The following is a 16,560-nucleotide window of genomic DNA, read 5'->3' as shown; positions in this document are numbered from 1 at the left end:
GTTTTATGTCCTTTTATTTAAAACATTCTTTGAGACTTCATCTTCTGGTTCAAATTTCAATAAATGTAATTTGTATAATCACTCTTTTGTCTTTATTCTACATGAAAATGTTAGAGATTCCATTCAAATCTGTTGATTATTCAGATATTCCTCAGGCTAGGAATAGTATGTCAAATTTGTTATGCTAAATGTATATCATTTTCTCACAGGATATAGAATGAGACAGAACAGTTTGTATCCATTGTGTATGAATGCTTCAGCTCTTCAGACCAACATAGTAAGATGTGAGCATGTTCCCAATTGTGTTGGCATGCAGCCTAGGTCTGGTCTGTTTAATAAAGCAAATCTGCCTCTTTTATATTGTAGAATTTGTTAAATTAAAGCAGTCTTTAATTGTTTGTCCTAAACATAGCAATATATGCTTTTTGAAATGTAACATGTCTTTGAAAAAAGAACAGTATACAGTTTATATTGTGTATCACCTTTAGCTTCTAGTTTTTTTAATCTATAAAATAAATAGACAGACACTTTATCAATCCCAAATTGGGAAATTATTTTACAGCAGCAGTGTGTTCAGGTGTTAAAATATTTAAAGTTGGAATAAAGTATAAACTACACCAGTGGTTCCCAAACTTTTTGTGCCCAAGGCACACCAAAGGACAAGTAAACATCTCAAGGCACACCTATTGTGCAAAATAGCCCTTATAACACGTGTTATCACTCATATCATGTAAAATATCTGTAAATGTGCATAATTATTTACTAATGCCAAATAAAATGTGACAAAGACAACTATATTACTCATGAAATATTTATTAATGAAATATTTCAGAAATTAATTTGAAACTTTATCAAATTAGGCTTCATCAAAGCAGCAACACACTCATTTAAACCAGACAGGTCACAACATTAAAAATGAGGCAAAGGAAACTCAGCAGAAATTCAGCACAGAGAACTGTCAATACAAGGAAGCTGCATTGTCCATGGTCCTGAACTACACATTATAAATGTAACATTTCAGCAATCAGCATTGAAACATGTGCTATTGTAAATATTTTGCAGATTTACAAATTAGTGAGATACATGTGCCTGTCGGGGCGAGCAGAATGTTTTAATCCTTGGTGGCACTGAGGAGAGGGCCACTCGCAAGTCCTGTTCAACAGAGAGCCGTGACCTCCTGTTGTTCTTCATGTAAACCAGAGTAGAGAACGCCAACACCAGAGATGGGGTCGTTACTAAAAAAATGTAATATATTACATATTACTTTTTAAAAAAGTAATATATTACACTACTTCGTTACTATCTACATAAAGTAACTTGTTACTTTACTCGTTACTTTACTCGAGCACGTACGAACTGCGCATGCGTGAGTGGCAATAACTTTCCTTACCAGCAGGCGGCGGTAGTGTGTATTTGTCATTCAAAACAGGCAACAACCGGAAGACAGAGAAGAAGAACAGACCACTACGTGATATAAACAAACAACAAATAGCGTGTGCGTTAGCTTCACCTTAGCATGTGTTCTTTGCAGGTGTGTGTTGAGGTTTGACGTGGTGTTTCCAGCAGTGGATAACAGCTTCTGGCCCGGACACAGTTTGCACCGGACGAACTTAAAATAATGGGCATACCTCCACCCCTCGAAAGTTATCTCTGACTCAGCCATGTTTATGCCACACTGCACGTGGAGATGTGGACGTGCAAATCGCGCAGATTACGTACATATAAACCTACAAAGTACTGATATAGTAAATTAAATAATTATGTTTGTGTAGTTGTATATTGTAATAATAACGTGTTGTCACAAAATCCCACGACACACCTGGACTTGCCTCACCGGCACACCGTTTGGGAACCACTGAACTACACAACACAAGTATAATGCACAGCAATCCATAAGTTAAGTCCGATATTTTCATGAAACAGGAGGCAGGAGGCACCAACACAAACGTGGCCGAGTGGACTCCGGAATTTGCTGCATGAGTTGCACTGTATGATCTGTGGTGTAGTGGGCTGTCACTCAAAAACTGAATAGCTAATGGGGACACACCCCTGAAAGTCCCGCCCACCTGGGACATTTGTCAGAATCGAAAACAAAAAATGACGGAGCGCAAACGAGAAGAGCTGCAGCGAGAGCAAAAGTCTGATCATTGAAAAAGAAGCAAAGAGAACTGCAAACAAAAATATATATTAAAACAAAGAAAAAATACTTCTAGTTTTCATGATTACACAAATGATTTGTTTGCAACTTATAGTTTTATTTTTTAAATTAAATGTATTTTTTCTTGACTATTTTTTCTCTTAAACTCTTCTGAGAAAGTGTTGCTTTATCTTTATGACACAAAACTAATCCCATATGATCAGGACCCAATATTTTAGCAAGCGAGTGCTGCAACCCCGCTGAAAGACTTTCAAAAAACGTTTGACAAAAGTCAGTTAAATCTCTTATTTGGTCCATTTTGGCTGAGGAAAAGAAGCTGCCTTATAATTATGCAAAGCTTTATATAGGGTGTTGATCTCCTTAGGACATACTATGGAGTCAGATTTGGGTCAATATTCTAGCGCGTAAAACAAGCTACTCACGAGCGGAAAATGTGCTTTTACACGCGCATAAAATGACCCTCGCGCGCAGATTAAACCCCCCGCTCGCTCGCGGGAGTGTCAGCCTCGCGGAGTCTGTCTACGCACGCGTGAAAAGTTTCTGGCACTTTGGGGCGGAGCCACTGGACTTTGATTGACAGCTGCAAGGAAACCCGGAGTTGCCAGGTTTGATAAATGCCTGAACTACCAAGAGCCGAGGAGTGACGCCAGCAAAATCAGTTGGACGAGATTGAATGGTAAAGTTGTCCATATGTGTATATATAATTGTTGCATTTAAGTGATATATTGGTTGTAAAAAAAAAAAAAAAATTGTATTTGCTTGATACAAAAGGATATTCTTTATAACCAATTGCTTTATTATCATGCATTTGTAATATTTCTTTGCTAGAACTTTTTGTATTCTTTTTGAAAAATAAAAAAATAAATAGCTCACTTGTCATTCATTTGTATCCTTAATTATCCATCCAACACTGAAAAGGTGGTCCTTGTGAAGAATCTCATCACTATATTCCCTCAGCTGAAAGTCATTTACAACAATAGTTTGCTGAAGATTAAGTTTGTTTTAACCAAGGTATAAGGTTTTTTTAGGTGTGATTTTATGAATTATCTATTCTGTCAACATTTGATGAATTAGAAAAATATTAATGTTTTTAAATGTTAACAATTATTTTCTTAATGACATATTGTGCTAATGAAATCCTTGTAAATAAATGTCCAATGAATTTATTCTTGCATTCGATTTTTTTAATAAAAACCATATCCACCACCTGGTACTTCCAGTAATCGTCATTGACACACAATGTGCAGATATAACACAATCAAATGTTAATTCTGGTTAAAGAAATATAACACAAAATGTGCAGATATAACAAGTGTGTTCATCTTGGTTACAATGTGTAAAATGTGCACATTGTGTGTTAAGAGCATGCAACACCATTTTGTGTGTAAAAATGATTTACACATAAATAAACACAACACGTGTTGTCCCTGAGCACACTCTGTTGGTGTGTTGAAATTCAACACACGTTGTGTCATATTTGACACATCCCTTCTAAGAGTGTACAGCAGACAGTCGCTAGCAATTTTCGACAGATACAGCCCACTCAAAAATATATTGTTTTATATAAAATAAATTGATATATATATATATATATATATATATTAGCTGTACACTTTACGAATATAATAGTTTTTTATGGACAACTTTACCATTCAATCTCGTCCAACTGATTTTGCTGCCGTCAGTCCTCGGCTCTTGGTAGTTCAGGCATTTATCAAACCTGGCAACTCCGGGTTTCCTTGCAGCTGTCAATCAAAGTCCAGTGGCTCCGCCCCAAAGTGCCAGAAACCTTTCACGCGGGCGTAGACAGACTCCGCGAGGCTGACACTCACGCGAGCGAGCAAGAGGGGGTTTAATCTGCGCGCGAGGGTCATTTTATGCGCGTGTAAAAGCACATGTTCCACTCGTGAGTAGCTTGTTTTACGCGCTAGAATATTGACCCAAATCTGACTCCATACATTGAACAAATACACATCCCCTGATGTGCTTAAATCTAATACGCATTCAAGTTTATACAGCTTGGAGTTGGAAAATATGCACAAAAATGATGGTGTGGTAAAAATTCACACGTGCCTAATAATTTGCATACAGTGTACTGGCAACAATTGATACACATGTTCATGAAACAGCAGCTCAATACACAGTTATAATCACATGGACTGACTGGCTAAGACAAACATGTAAAAGGAAGACCTGGTGACACTCACTGTAGCTGCAGCCAGCGCCTCCTTGTCGTAGTACTTTTTCCTCTCGTACTTGTCCCGGATGAAGACCTCCACTGCTCTAAAGGTCAGGGTTAAGGACAGAAATAATGCACACAAATATCCAAATCTCCATAATGCAGACCGACAGAAACGTACAGTTTGCTAAAATCCTCACTGACATAAATAAAAAAAGTAGTGATTAGGAGTTTGCACATTTGAATTCCTGGAGAATATTAGATACAAGAAAAAAACTATTGTGACAGATTTGAGAAACGTCTGTCATGATTAGGGTGACCAGTGGCCTGTACTACGAAGCCAGTTCAACATACCCTGGATATGTTTGAGTTATCTGGCTTAACTAACCCTAACAAACAAGATCTCGCTAAGCGGTCCTACGATGCTGGTTATCAACTCAGTAAATCAAGCCAGGGTTTCTCTGTCCGGCTGAGAGCGCGTTCACGTGCAAGGGGTGGGGTTAGCAACATTTGACCAATCACAAACAGGGACAAGCGTACTGACAGCGCAGCGTCATACTTCATGAATGAAAAGTAAACTATAATATTAGACAAATATGAAGAAGTTAAACTTTAAACATCCATGACTTAAATACATAATCCAGGATAAAAGCCACATGGTTGCACCTGCAAGGTGAACACAGAGCAGCTGGTTAAAAAAGAAAAAGTGCAGTGTATGAATGCGTAGATGAACAGGTTTATGATATCACTGCCCCATCTAAGACTGGAGTGGATCTAACTTTATACACTTAACTCGAGTATTTCGTCAACTTAATGTGTTGTTTTAAATAACACTTCTGCATGTGACAATGTAAGTGTTGCATGTCCAGACACGGCTCGAGAAGCTGACACAGATAAGACATACAGTGGGGCAAAAAGTATTTAGTCAGCAAACCAATTGTGCAAGTTCTCCACTTAAAAAGATGAGAGAGGCCTGTAATTTTCATCCTAGGTACACTTCAACTATGAGACAAGATGAGAAAAAAAAAAAAATCCAGAAAATCACATTTTTAAAGAATTTATTTGCAAATTATGGTGGAAAATAAGTATTTGGTCAATAACAAAAGTTAATCTCAATACTTTGTTATATACCCTTTGTTGGCAATGACAGAGGTCAAACGTTTTCTGTAAGTCTTCACAAGGTTTTCACACACTGTTGCTGGTATTTTGGCCCATTCCTCCATGCAGATCTCCTCTAGAGCAGTGTGTTGGGGCTGTCGCTGGGCAACACAGACTTTCAACTCCCTCCAAAGAATTTCTATGGGGTTGAGATCTGGAGACTGGCTAGGCCACTCCAGGACATTGAAATGCTTCTTACGAAGCCACTCCTTTGTTGCCCGGGCGGTGTGTTTGGGATCATTGTCATGCTGAAAGACCCAGCCACGTTTCATCTTCAATGCCCTTGCTGATGGAAGGAGGTTGTCACTCAAAATCTCACGATACATGGCCCCATTCATTCTTTCCTTCACACGGATCAGTCGTCCTGGTCCCTTTGCAGAAACACAGCCCCAAAGCATGATGTTTCCACCCCATGTTTCACAGTAGGTATGGTGTTCTTTGGATGCAACTCAGCATTCTTTCTCCTCCAAACACGTCTAGTTGAGTTTTTACCAAAAAGTTCTGTTTTGGTTTCATCTGACCATATGACATTCTCCAATCCTCTTCTGGATCATCTAAATGCTCTCTAGCAAACTTCAGATGTGCCTGGACATGTACTGGCTTAAGCAGGGGGACACGTCTGGCACTGCAGGATTTGAGTCCCTGGCGGCGTAGTGTGTTACTGATGGTAGCCTTTGTTACTTTGGTCCCAGCTCTCTGCAGGTCATTGACTAGGCAAGGCAAGGCAAGGAAAGTTTATTTATAAAGCACTTTTCAACGCAAGGCAATTCAAAGTGCTTTACAAAAAATGAAAGACATTAAGAAAATGGCATTTAAAATCAGTCATTAAAAATTAAAGCTAATAAAATAAACATTAAAAGAAAAAATACATGGATAAAAGTTACAGTGCAGTCTAAGATATGAATAGTTCAATTAAACATTAAAAGAAAAAATACATGGATACAAGTTACAGTGCAGTCTAAGATATGAATAGTTCAATTAAAGCAGTGACAAAAGAAAAGTCTTCAGCCTGGATTTAAAAGTAGTCAGAGTTGCAGCCGACCTGCAGTTTTCAGGGAGTTTGTTCCAGATATTTGGAGCATAATAACTGAACGCTGCTTCTCCATGTTTAGTTCTGACTCTGGGGACAGAAAGCTGACCAGTCCCTGAAGACCTGAGAGATCTGGATGGTTCATAATTTAGCAGGAGGTCAGTAATGTATTTTGGGCCTAAACCATTCAGTGCTTTATAAACCAGCAGCAATATTTTGAAATATATTCTTTGACACACAGGAAGCCAGTGTGAAGACTTCAGAACAGGAGTGATGTGATCCACTTTCTTAGTGTTAGTGAGGACTCGAGCAGCGGCGTTCTTTATCAGCTGCAGCTTTCTAATAGATTTTTTAGTGAGACCTGTGAAGACACCATTGCAGTAGTCGAGTCTACTCAAGATAAAGGCATGGACAAGTTTTTCCAAATCCTGCTGTGACATTAGTCTTTTAATCCTAGATATGTTCTTTAGGTGATAGTAGGCTGATTTAGTAACTGTTTTAATGTGACTGTTGAAACTCAGGTCAGAGTCCATGACTACACCTAGATTTCTGGCTTTATCTGTTGGTTTGAACATTGCACACTGAAGCTCAGCGCTAACTTTTATACGTTCTGACTTGGCTCCAAAAACCATTACCTCAGTATTATCTTTGTTTAATTGGAGTCTAGGTCCCCCCGTGTGGTTCTGGGATGTTTGCTCACCGTTCTTGTGATCATTTTGACCCCACGGGGTGAGATCTTGCGTGGAGCCCCAGATCGAGGGAGATTATCAGTGGTCTTGTATGTCTTCCACTTTCTAAGAATTGCTCCCACAGTTGATTTCTTCACACCAAGCTGCTTACCTATTGCAGATGCAGTCTTCCCAGCCTGGTGCAGGTCTACAAGTTTGTTTCTGGTGTCCTTTGACAGCTCTTTGGTCTTGGCCATAGTGGAGTTTGGAGTGTGACTGTTTGAGGTTGTGGACAGGATAACGAGTTCAAACAGGTGCCATTAATACAGTTAACAAGTGGAGGACAGAGGAGGCTCTTAAAGAAGAAGTTACAGGTCTGTGAGAGCCAGAAATCTTGTTTGTTTGTAGGTGACCAAATACTTATTTTACCGAGGAATTTACCAATTAATTCATTAAAAATCCTACAATGTGATTTCCTGGCTTCTTTCCCCCCATTCTGTCTCTCATAGTTGAAGTGTACCTAGGATGAAAATTACAGGCCTCTCATCTTTTTAAGTGGGAGAACTTGCACAATTGGTGGCTGACTAAATACTTTTTTGCCCCACTGTATATGATATATTATGATATTATATGATTGATGATGTGATATGAATGATAAGTGCAACACGTCGGCGTCTTCTCTGCATACGTGTCACAAGTTAGACACTTCTATTATTGTTTGTTCGATGGCTAATCTAAACTCTCCTGTCATTTCAGATCCCGCCTTCCTCCAGGCCCTTGTGATCAGCTCACTTCCCTCACCTGGTCTCCCCAGCCCTTCCCCTCACCTGTTATGCATTCCCTCATCACTCCACAGTATTTATACCACCTCACTATCACTTGTCCCTTGCCAGATTGTCTTGTCGTTTCCGCCAAGCTCTCCAGTGAGTGTTGTGCTCTAGCCTAGATGTTTGTCCTGCCCAGTTTTTGATCCCTGCCTGCCTGTTTACGGATCTCGAGTTCCTGCCTGCTCCCCGTCTGGTTTTGGTGCCTGTCTGACGGATTTCCTGGTTTTGACCCTGCCTGTCCCTGACCTGAATAAACTGAACATTGCTTTACACTGGTTGTATCGGAGTCGTGCTATTGGGTTCTGATCTGTACCTGTGATACAGGCCACAGGTGTCCCGCTTTGTGCGGGACTGCACAGCATTTTTATCATTTGTCCCACACATTTAGCCGATGTCCCACATTTCATTGACAGTCTTAAACAAGGTTTATACAAAGGTGTGTAGAAAACGAGAGGGCTGTATCATCACCGTTAGCTGTGTCAGATGTCAATCAATCAACAGAGAAATGTATTAACTTATGGGTAGCCGGTGGAGGGCGATTCCCAGACAGTTATTGTCAGATTATTTTTAAAATTGCGCACAGAGGTGAATCTGTTTTGAAGCGACACTTCCCCGAAACTCTCAAGAAAGGCCTGGCTCGTGAAGAAAATATCGATGTATGGATATATTCCTCCTGAACCCAAAAGAGATGAGGTAACAGCAGCTGATGTAATTAACGTTAGCACACAGGTCAGCAGACTGTGGTAGTAAGCTAGCTCCGGTCATTTTTTATGGTCATAATAATTTGTCATTTCTTTATGGATATTTTACAAATCACACCCTTTTAAACTGCATTCTTGTTTTATTGTCATATAGTATTTCAGACCAATTTTTCATTTATTCTCTTATGTTTCTTTATAACTATAATGATCATATGAAGGTGTCCCTCGGAAATACTTGTTTATATAAATGGTAATCAAACCATTGGAGACCCACTGAGATAACTTAGACTAAGTTAACCCTCAGAGTCCTTGACCTCACCCGAGCCTCTCAGGTCGATTCTTTTCATTTCCTCGCTCCTCGGTCTCACCGGAAGTTGATTTGTCTGCGCCATCTTGAGTACCGTCCCATGGCGCTTATTTCTGCCGGAGGAGCGAGGAGCGATAATCGAGGAACCACCAGACCATCCTCCGATGAAATCCTCAGATACTCGCCCCGCCCCCTTACTGTGTATCGCTCACTGATTGGACGATGCAGCGCATGCACTGATCTGATGCTTCTTGACATGAGAGCCGTTTCCCAGAGTGAAGAAAACACATGAAACTCACGAGAGTCACTCCTCAGTCTATACCGTGTTTTGTTTCAATTAGTGTATCATTTAGTTACAAATATGTGATATATCTGAACAACAACGTGGTCACAAAATGTCTTATTCATTTATTGGAAACATTTTCATGATCGCTTTTTTCGCTTTTTTTGTTTCGAGAATGAGTTCTTATTTTATTTAATGTATTTGGGTCTACAACAGATGATACAAATATTTGTGTCAGTAAATGTGTACTAACAGAGGCAGGGGTGTGTGTGAAAATAACGGGGACAGAGCTGGCTGGCGGCGTCATCACAAACGGACGTCGCTTCACGTGACGCTCCGGAGGAAAGGACGTCCCATTGCTCTTAAAACTCATGTCCCTGCTTCTCGTGGTTTCCTTGCGTCCCTCCTTGCTTCCCTGGTGGGAGGGACGAGTCGCAGGGAAACGACGCAAGTGAGGGACGCAAGGAATCCATTTAATCGACCTGAGAAGCAGCCTGTGTCTGACAGGAGAGGACTCTCCCTTCACGTTGTTGTAGAAACAGCTTCTAATATCTGTTAGCTCAACAACAACAATCTCCGGTCCCGGTGCTCTCTCTCTCTCGCTCGCTCACCTCACTCTAACAAAATGCGCTCATGCCACACACACAGAGCCGAGCTTGAATGAAACACCCAGAAGTATTTGTACTGTACTGTATCATATCATTTTCGAATCAATCGTTTTTCAAATTGTGAATTTCACATGTATATATAAAAAAAAAAAAAATACATACATTTCTTGGGGTTGCTTAGCAGTTGCTAGGCCAAATGTTGGTGTTGCTGTAGCAACTGCAAGCTACCGCCTGGCGCCGCCCCCGAAACCAAAGTAAAGCGTTGTTATTCATATTTATAAACTAATAGTGTAATAGAAATGTTCTTCTTAAGGGTTAGATAGACATTATATATATTATATATTATATATACATCTAATCTAGCTCTTAGCAACGCAGTAACATGGACATGTTACTGCGTTGCTAAGAGCTACAAATAGTCCTATTTGTCCCACATGTTGCTTGTTGGCACGTGGTCACCCTAGTCATGATATGTGTTTTTCCTGCCCCCCCCCCCAGCTTTGTCTTGTTCTTGTTATAAGTTCTGAATGTGTATACGTTTTCTGTTAGTGTGTTGTTATCTGTAAAGTTCTTCCCCCATGTGCATGTTGGTCCGCCACGCTCCGCCCGCAAGAGACAAGATCTCCAAAACAAAACAAGAGCATCAGTTGTTTGTTTGTTTGTTTGTTTGTTTGTTTGTTTAGAAAAATGGCTGGATGTAGGTTTCTATCAAAACCCACAAGCTTTCGCTTCCAATCAAACCTTAATAATGGTGGCAACAGATTGGGAAAGGTTCATGTGAAGCCTTTGTGTAACAGTGATGTAATGGTTTCATGGATTTGAGAACCTGTCTGTCAATATGGAGCCATTGGTTGGAGCTATAGACTGTAGCGTCTGTCTAGTTTTAGAAGTCATTCTGCACTGTCTGCACTTTTCGGCCCTGATGTCGGCAAAATAAACCACTCTGATTGGCTGTTCCGATTAAGCAGTACTCACAGTGCGCTGCAATTTGCCATACAGATGCACTTATGCACTCAAAATAGCAAACGTAAGTAAAGAAGTTCACACATTCAGACACATTGCTGTTTATATCTGGATTCCCGCCTGACAGACTTGCACACACACATGGCAATTCAAACCCATCACTCTTACATTCAGGCACTACATGGAGGCTAATCCCGAGACTCTTATCTGCCTATTTCCAGCAGCAATGCTTCTGTCAGATAGAGTAAGACTTCAAAAGATTGAAAAATGATGACCACCGGCACGAGCCGAGCCGCGAGATAGAAGAGGCAGGCTGCTGAGCTGCATCTCAAACAGAGCATTTAGAGCTGCTGATTGGAAGCAGCAGAACAGATAGGAGGCTACGCGACGGCAGCACGTCGCTATGGCCACTGTGGGATGAACGTGAACAGAATCACATGGTGGAGCAACACACGCCAGGCACTAAATTAAGTATCCTTTCATAGTTAATCTTCACCATATTCTTTTCAATATCTCAACACAAATGTATGGATGTCAGCAATTAAAAGGGAACTGGTTGTAAAAATGCCACGAAGGACATTTGGGTATCTTTGCATGACAACAATATCAATGAATTTAGATAGATACATTCTAGAATTGTTAGAGAACTGGTGCGGTACTGGTTCTGAACACGCTGATTGCTTTTTGGAGATTTATTGCAAATTGCGTCTTGAAAAATCCAATCCATGATTGTTGGTGGTGTTTTTCCTACATGTTAATACTTTTAAAATACTGAAATGGACACGAACTACAGCTTAACAGCTACGATCAAGTAGAAGTGCCACCGTAGGATGTACCTGCCGATAAACAAACAAAAGCTTGAGCACTCGGGGAAAAAATAAATAGAGAAATTGGAGATATAAACCCTATTTGCCTTTTGTTGTCTCAACACGTGAGCTTGTTGTGCATTACGGAGACATGGCCGAACCGGACTCTTTGGCTCCACACTTAACAATTCCCCGTGGTGCCAGCCGTCAGAGACAAGCAGAGCACCCAGAAGAAAGGGGGAGGACTTGCTGTCTTTATTAATAACAGATGCTGTAATCCTGGCCATGTGACCGTAAAGGATATGTACCCCTGACATAGAGCTGTTGTTTCCATACGGGACAGCTTTGATGAAACATAAACCTTTACATTGATTGGAAGAAAACCACAATCCGTCATTTGAAACTACGTTGCTATCGTCGCAGTTCTAGCCGTTGCTCGTTCTCCAGACACATTGTTCTTAGTGGAAGAAAGAAAAGCATACAAGTTAAACTCTATTCTATGCTGATGTAGCAAATATGGACAGGGAATCAAACTCAATATTTAATTTGCATACATAGCACAGTAACTAACAGGGCCTATATGATGTGAGTATGAACACAGAAGCACACTGGGGAGGTTGCTCCTCTCGTCCTGCCTCTGCTATCTGCTGTTTTCAGCTGCTGTCCAAACCACTAATGGACTTCCAAAGAGAGAAGAATGACGACCACCCGCACCAACGGGCCTGCAGACACAACGGAGGCTCTTACAGCCGTGTTTCAAATAGGGAGATTATCTTGTGTGCAGTCTGCTGGTGGAAATATGAACATATGCTCCCGTGTTCACCACACAGCTGTCTCGTCTTGCATCGAGGAAAAGGACAAACTGGATAACGCCGTGTCCCCGCTGTAGGCGCAGATACTGTCAGAGGTGTCCTGATTTAATGTGCTGAATGGCGCCGACTGAGCGGAGCCCGTCAGCTCTTATTTGATGCTGGAAATGAGCAGAGATGTGCCGAGTCGCTGAATGTTGATGACAACAATGAGTTGGATTTGACAAAGCCATTTCTGTACTGCTGCACAGGAAAAGATCCAGTGCAGCAGTGATTTCAGGTAGTACTCCCATTAGCATACTGGTAAGTTCATCATTTATCCTTTGGTCTATAGAAGTAGAGGAACTAAGGTCTAACCCTAACGCTAAATTAAAGTAACCCTAGCTGAGGTAGAACAAAGCCCAACCATGTGTTTTCATTACTTTATTTTGTGTAGTTCTTTAAATGGATGCTTGCATCAACATATTTTACTGCAACACTATTATTTGTGGTCGATGTTTGGACATTCCCAGAACCAGAAACAGTGAACATGTATTGTTTTCTAAAAGCAGGAGCCACACAGGAAGGATACTGGTCTGTCTGTGAGCGCTTGAAGGTCTCTGGTAGGTGAGCTTCGTACAGCAGCTTCGCCCTTCTGTTGCTCATGTCCACCATGCTCTGCAAGGAGACAAGCACACGGTTAGAACAGTCCTACTATGCCACCATGTGATGAATGAGACATCTGATTGGCTACAGACAGTTCCCTGTTGAAAAATAATGCATTTGGGAATCAAACGATGGGAGTCTAGAAGATTCCACACAAAAACGCAGCGAGGCACAAAAAGCAGTTTGTAAATGCACATTCAACAATAAGTGGATTTCTATTTGTTTAAAACAAGATATTTATGTGTTGATCATATAAAAAAAATTGTGAAATTTATTTTTATATAGGTCGATTTTTACATTTATATACAATGATTAATATTTGTGTGTGCACTGAACATTTTTTTTGTGGAGAGAGACATGTATATATTTAAATCCAGGATTAAATGTGTGAATCCTTCTATGGGCATTGATTTATTTCTAGACCGGTCTGACCCAATAGAGCAGGAGAGTTCACATGATATGTGTTGTTAATACGAGCAGGGCAAAGGTCAAACCCTTAGAGAACATTTCACACACAGTAAGTTCTTCATTCATCTCATTTGCATTCGACTCAACTTCCCGCCAACTCCTCTCCATGCACGCTCACACACGGGGTCAGGGACACACTGGCTGCATGTGTGGAGGGTAAATTAAGAGGAGGGGGATACATGGGGGGTTGATGGGAGAAGTGGAGGAGACCGAGTCGGTATGATCAGCCATCCAGAAGTAATTGGTCATTGAAAACAGCGATTAACATTCAGAGTGAGAGCCTTTGCACACACACACACACACACACACACACACACACACACACACACACACACACACACACACACACACACACACACACACACACACACACACACACACACACACACACACACACACACACACACACACACACACACACACACACACACACACACACACACACACACACACACACACACACACACACACACACACACACACACACACACACACACACACACACACACACACACACACACACACACACACACACAAATAGTTGTGTAATTAAATCAATGAGACATGCTAGTTACCCACAGAGTGATTACAGTAACCTATATTCCTTCAGCATGGCCGTGTTCCCATGTGTGTTGTTAAGCAAGCATGATGAGCATTAGTACTCCGGTACATGATTTTAATGCGAGTATTCATTCAACCTATTGTCCTTATTGTCCTCATGTTCACATAATTATGTATTACATCTTGCGTCCACCAAAATCTATTCAGTTCATCTTTGGGTCTAAACGTTTTTTTGCGAAATGTAAAGACATTTGCAGAGACGATGTGTTCGCACTTACACAACCACTGCCATGCTTCGGGTTATACAAAGAGAAGGCGTACTTCTGCACCATAGAAGGTCATGCTGCATGGACCACAAGCAGCTCAAAGAAACGTCTAAATGGGATTATAATTAGGGCAATCTTTACATCATAATATATAATACACTGTCATCACTATTTGAATATGAAGGTAAGAAGAAAGGGAACGTTTTCTGACATAAAAAGGGTCAATTTGTTTTTAAGAGTTATACATTCAAAAGGGAATCAATGCATTTTCTTTTCATTTTTTTTTTTTTTTTTTTTAAATGGTACGGTGTCCTTGGGTGTCATGAAAGGCGCCTAAAAATAAAATGTATTATTATTATTTATTATTATTTTAGTGAGCTGTGTCTTCGGAATTTGCACCGAAAATGCAGTGAAACTTAAAAGTTCAATTGCCAATACACCGTTCATATTTTAACGGGAATGAGGCGGAACATGGTGTTGAGGACAAAGAAAATCAATTTTCTCTTTTAATCACAGAGATGCCAAATGTACATTATCACATGCCCTCTGTGTTTGAGAAATTAAGGATAAGGTCGATTCACATGAAGAATGATCAAATACAACATCCACGATTATTACCGGTACTGTTTTCATCGAGTGTCTATGAGTTTAGGTAAGCATTTAAAAACATGTTTTCCCAGCTCTATAGGTAGTATATGTTATGTATTTGGCAGTGATGAAATATTGATTTATTATCAAGTATTTTGAGTGTTTATTTCATACAAAGACTGTATTGGTTTGTACTTCAATCTCCAGGCAGCCTGAAACCTGACAGGTAGGTTTCTGAAGATGGTCCGAGCATCTCTGCGCCCATGGCCCCATTTGGCTTTGCAGCCGGTGTGACCTCATCTCCAAATGGTCTCTAGGTACAGATGACTTTAGATCCCCAGGTAACACGTGAGTTGTACCTGGATCTGCTCAGGCGTCCACTGGTCCAGATTGACAGATTTCACTCTGGAGATGTGGACACCCAGGTTGCGATGGATGCCGGCACAGCGGATACACATGAACACGCCGAGGTTCCATGATGCCCATCGAGGACCTGGAATGGGAAAGAAAGGGAAAGTGAGATGTGCTTTAAAGATTCAATGTTCAATTTGTTATGCGACGTTCCCGCGGCGCTACTCACTAGCATTTGGTGACAGACGAGACTTCCAGCCCAACGTTTTAAATTCAGTTTTGCAATTGCCTTTTTCATTCAAACCCAATTGATGGGAGTGAAAGAACAGCAGGACTTGATGAATTCTAACGTGTGTGATGAAAAAGAAAACGCTATCTCTTTAAAAATCTTCACCAAAAAGTCCATCAAAAATGTGTTTAGAAATTCAAAAAGTAACCTCCACAAACTGGACAAACTATTTGACTGACAAGGGACTTTGTAATGCTTTGAAAAAGAATACACAATCAGAGATGAACAGAAACTCAGGAAGTTAATAGGAAAAAAGATCAAATCCAAATAGAACAAATATTCAAAGCCTTAAATTACTTTGGGGAAATGTCTAGCTTTAAAAACCTAGTTTAATAGAACGGACAGAGACCTACTTCAGCTAAATGTTATCCTGAGATATTTTGAAGATGTTCTTATCAAAATGCTTGGGAAGTTGTATCCCAAAATCTCTTCAATGCATTTTAAATTGGATTTAACAGAAAGGACATTGTGTAGTCTGTGTATTATACTCTTCTTCATCAATATATTATAGCTCTCAGATATATACAAAACATGTCCCTGAAGAGTTTGGCTCCAAACACCAAACAGATCATTGCAGCATTACCCATAATCCCCTCTGTTTCAGTCCTGTTTCCAAAGTGCTGATTCTCTGTCTGTTACTTTAGATGAAAACAAGGAACCCCTCCCCACGCCCCTCTGAGAGACATTTGGTTACAAAGAACACAATGGTGCTCCAGGAGGAGATTCAGGTGATAAGGTGGGGGGGGGTTACCTTGGTTGCTGATTGGCTAATGGGTACACAAGAACAAAAAATACTTATGACATCATAAAGTGGCCAAAATCTGATCAGCTCATTTTCAGACAGGTTTTTATAGAAATGGATCAGGACAAAAAGAGAGTGAATATTTGTTCCTGA

General features: G+C 40.5%; 1 protein-coding gene across 1 annotated transcript in view; it reads right to left on the bottom strand.

The window, feature by feature from the left end:
• LOC117460179 (stromal membrane-associated protein 1-like) overlaps nt 1–16,560 on the bottom strand; it is a 175,684-nt gene that overhangs the window by 140,765 nt on the left and 18,359 nt on the right. Inside the window, exons 3-5 of the mRNA XM_034101451.1 lie at nt 15,385–15,518; nt 13,069–13,154; nt 4,366–4,441 (exon numbers count right to left, since the gene is read on the bottom strand). Coding sequence (XP_033957342.1) covers nt 4,366–4,441; nt 13,069–13,154; nt 15,385–15,518 — 296 coding nt within the window. The remainder of the gene's footprint in view (nt 1–4,365; nt 4,442–13,068; nt 13,155–15,384; nt 15,519–16,560) is intronic.

Source organism: Pseudochaenichthys georgianus, chromosome 15, assembly GCF_902827115.2.
Source record: "Pseudochaenichthys georgianus chromosome 15, fPseGeo1.2, whole genome shotgun sequence".
Lineage (NCBI taxonomy): Eukaryota > Metazoa > Chordata > Actinopteri > Perciformes > Channichthyidae > Pseudochaenichthys > Pseudochaenichthys georgianus.
Note: the sequence above shows the minus strand (reverse complement) of the source record. Positions and strands in the feature narration are given on the sequence as shown.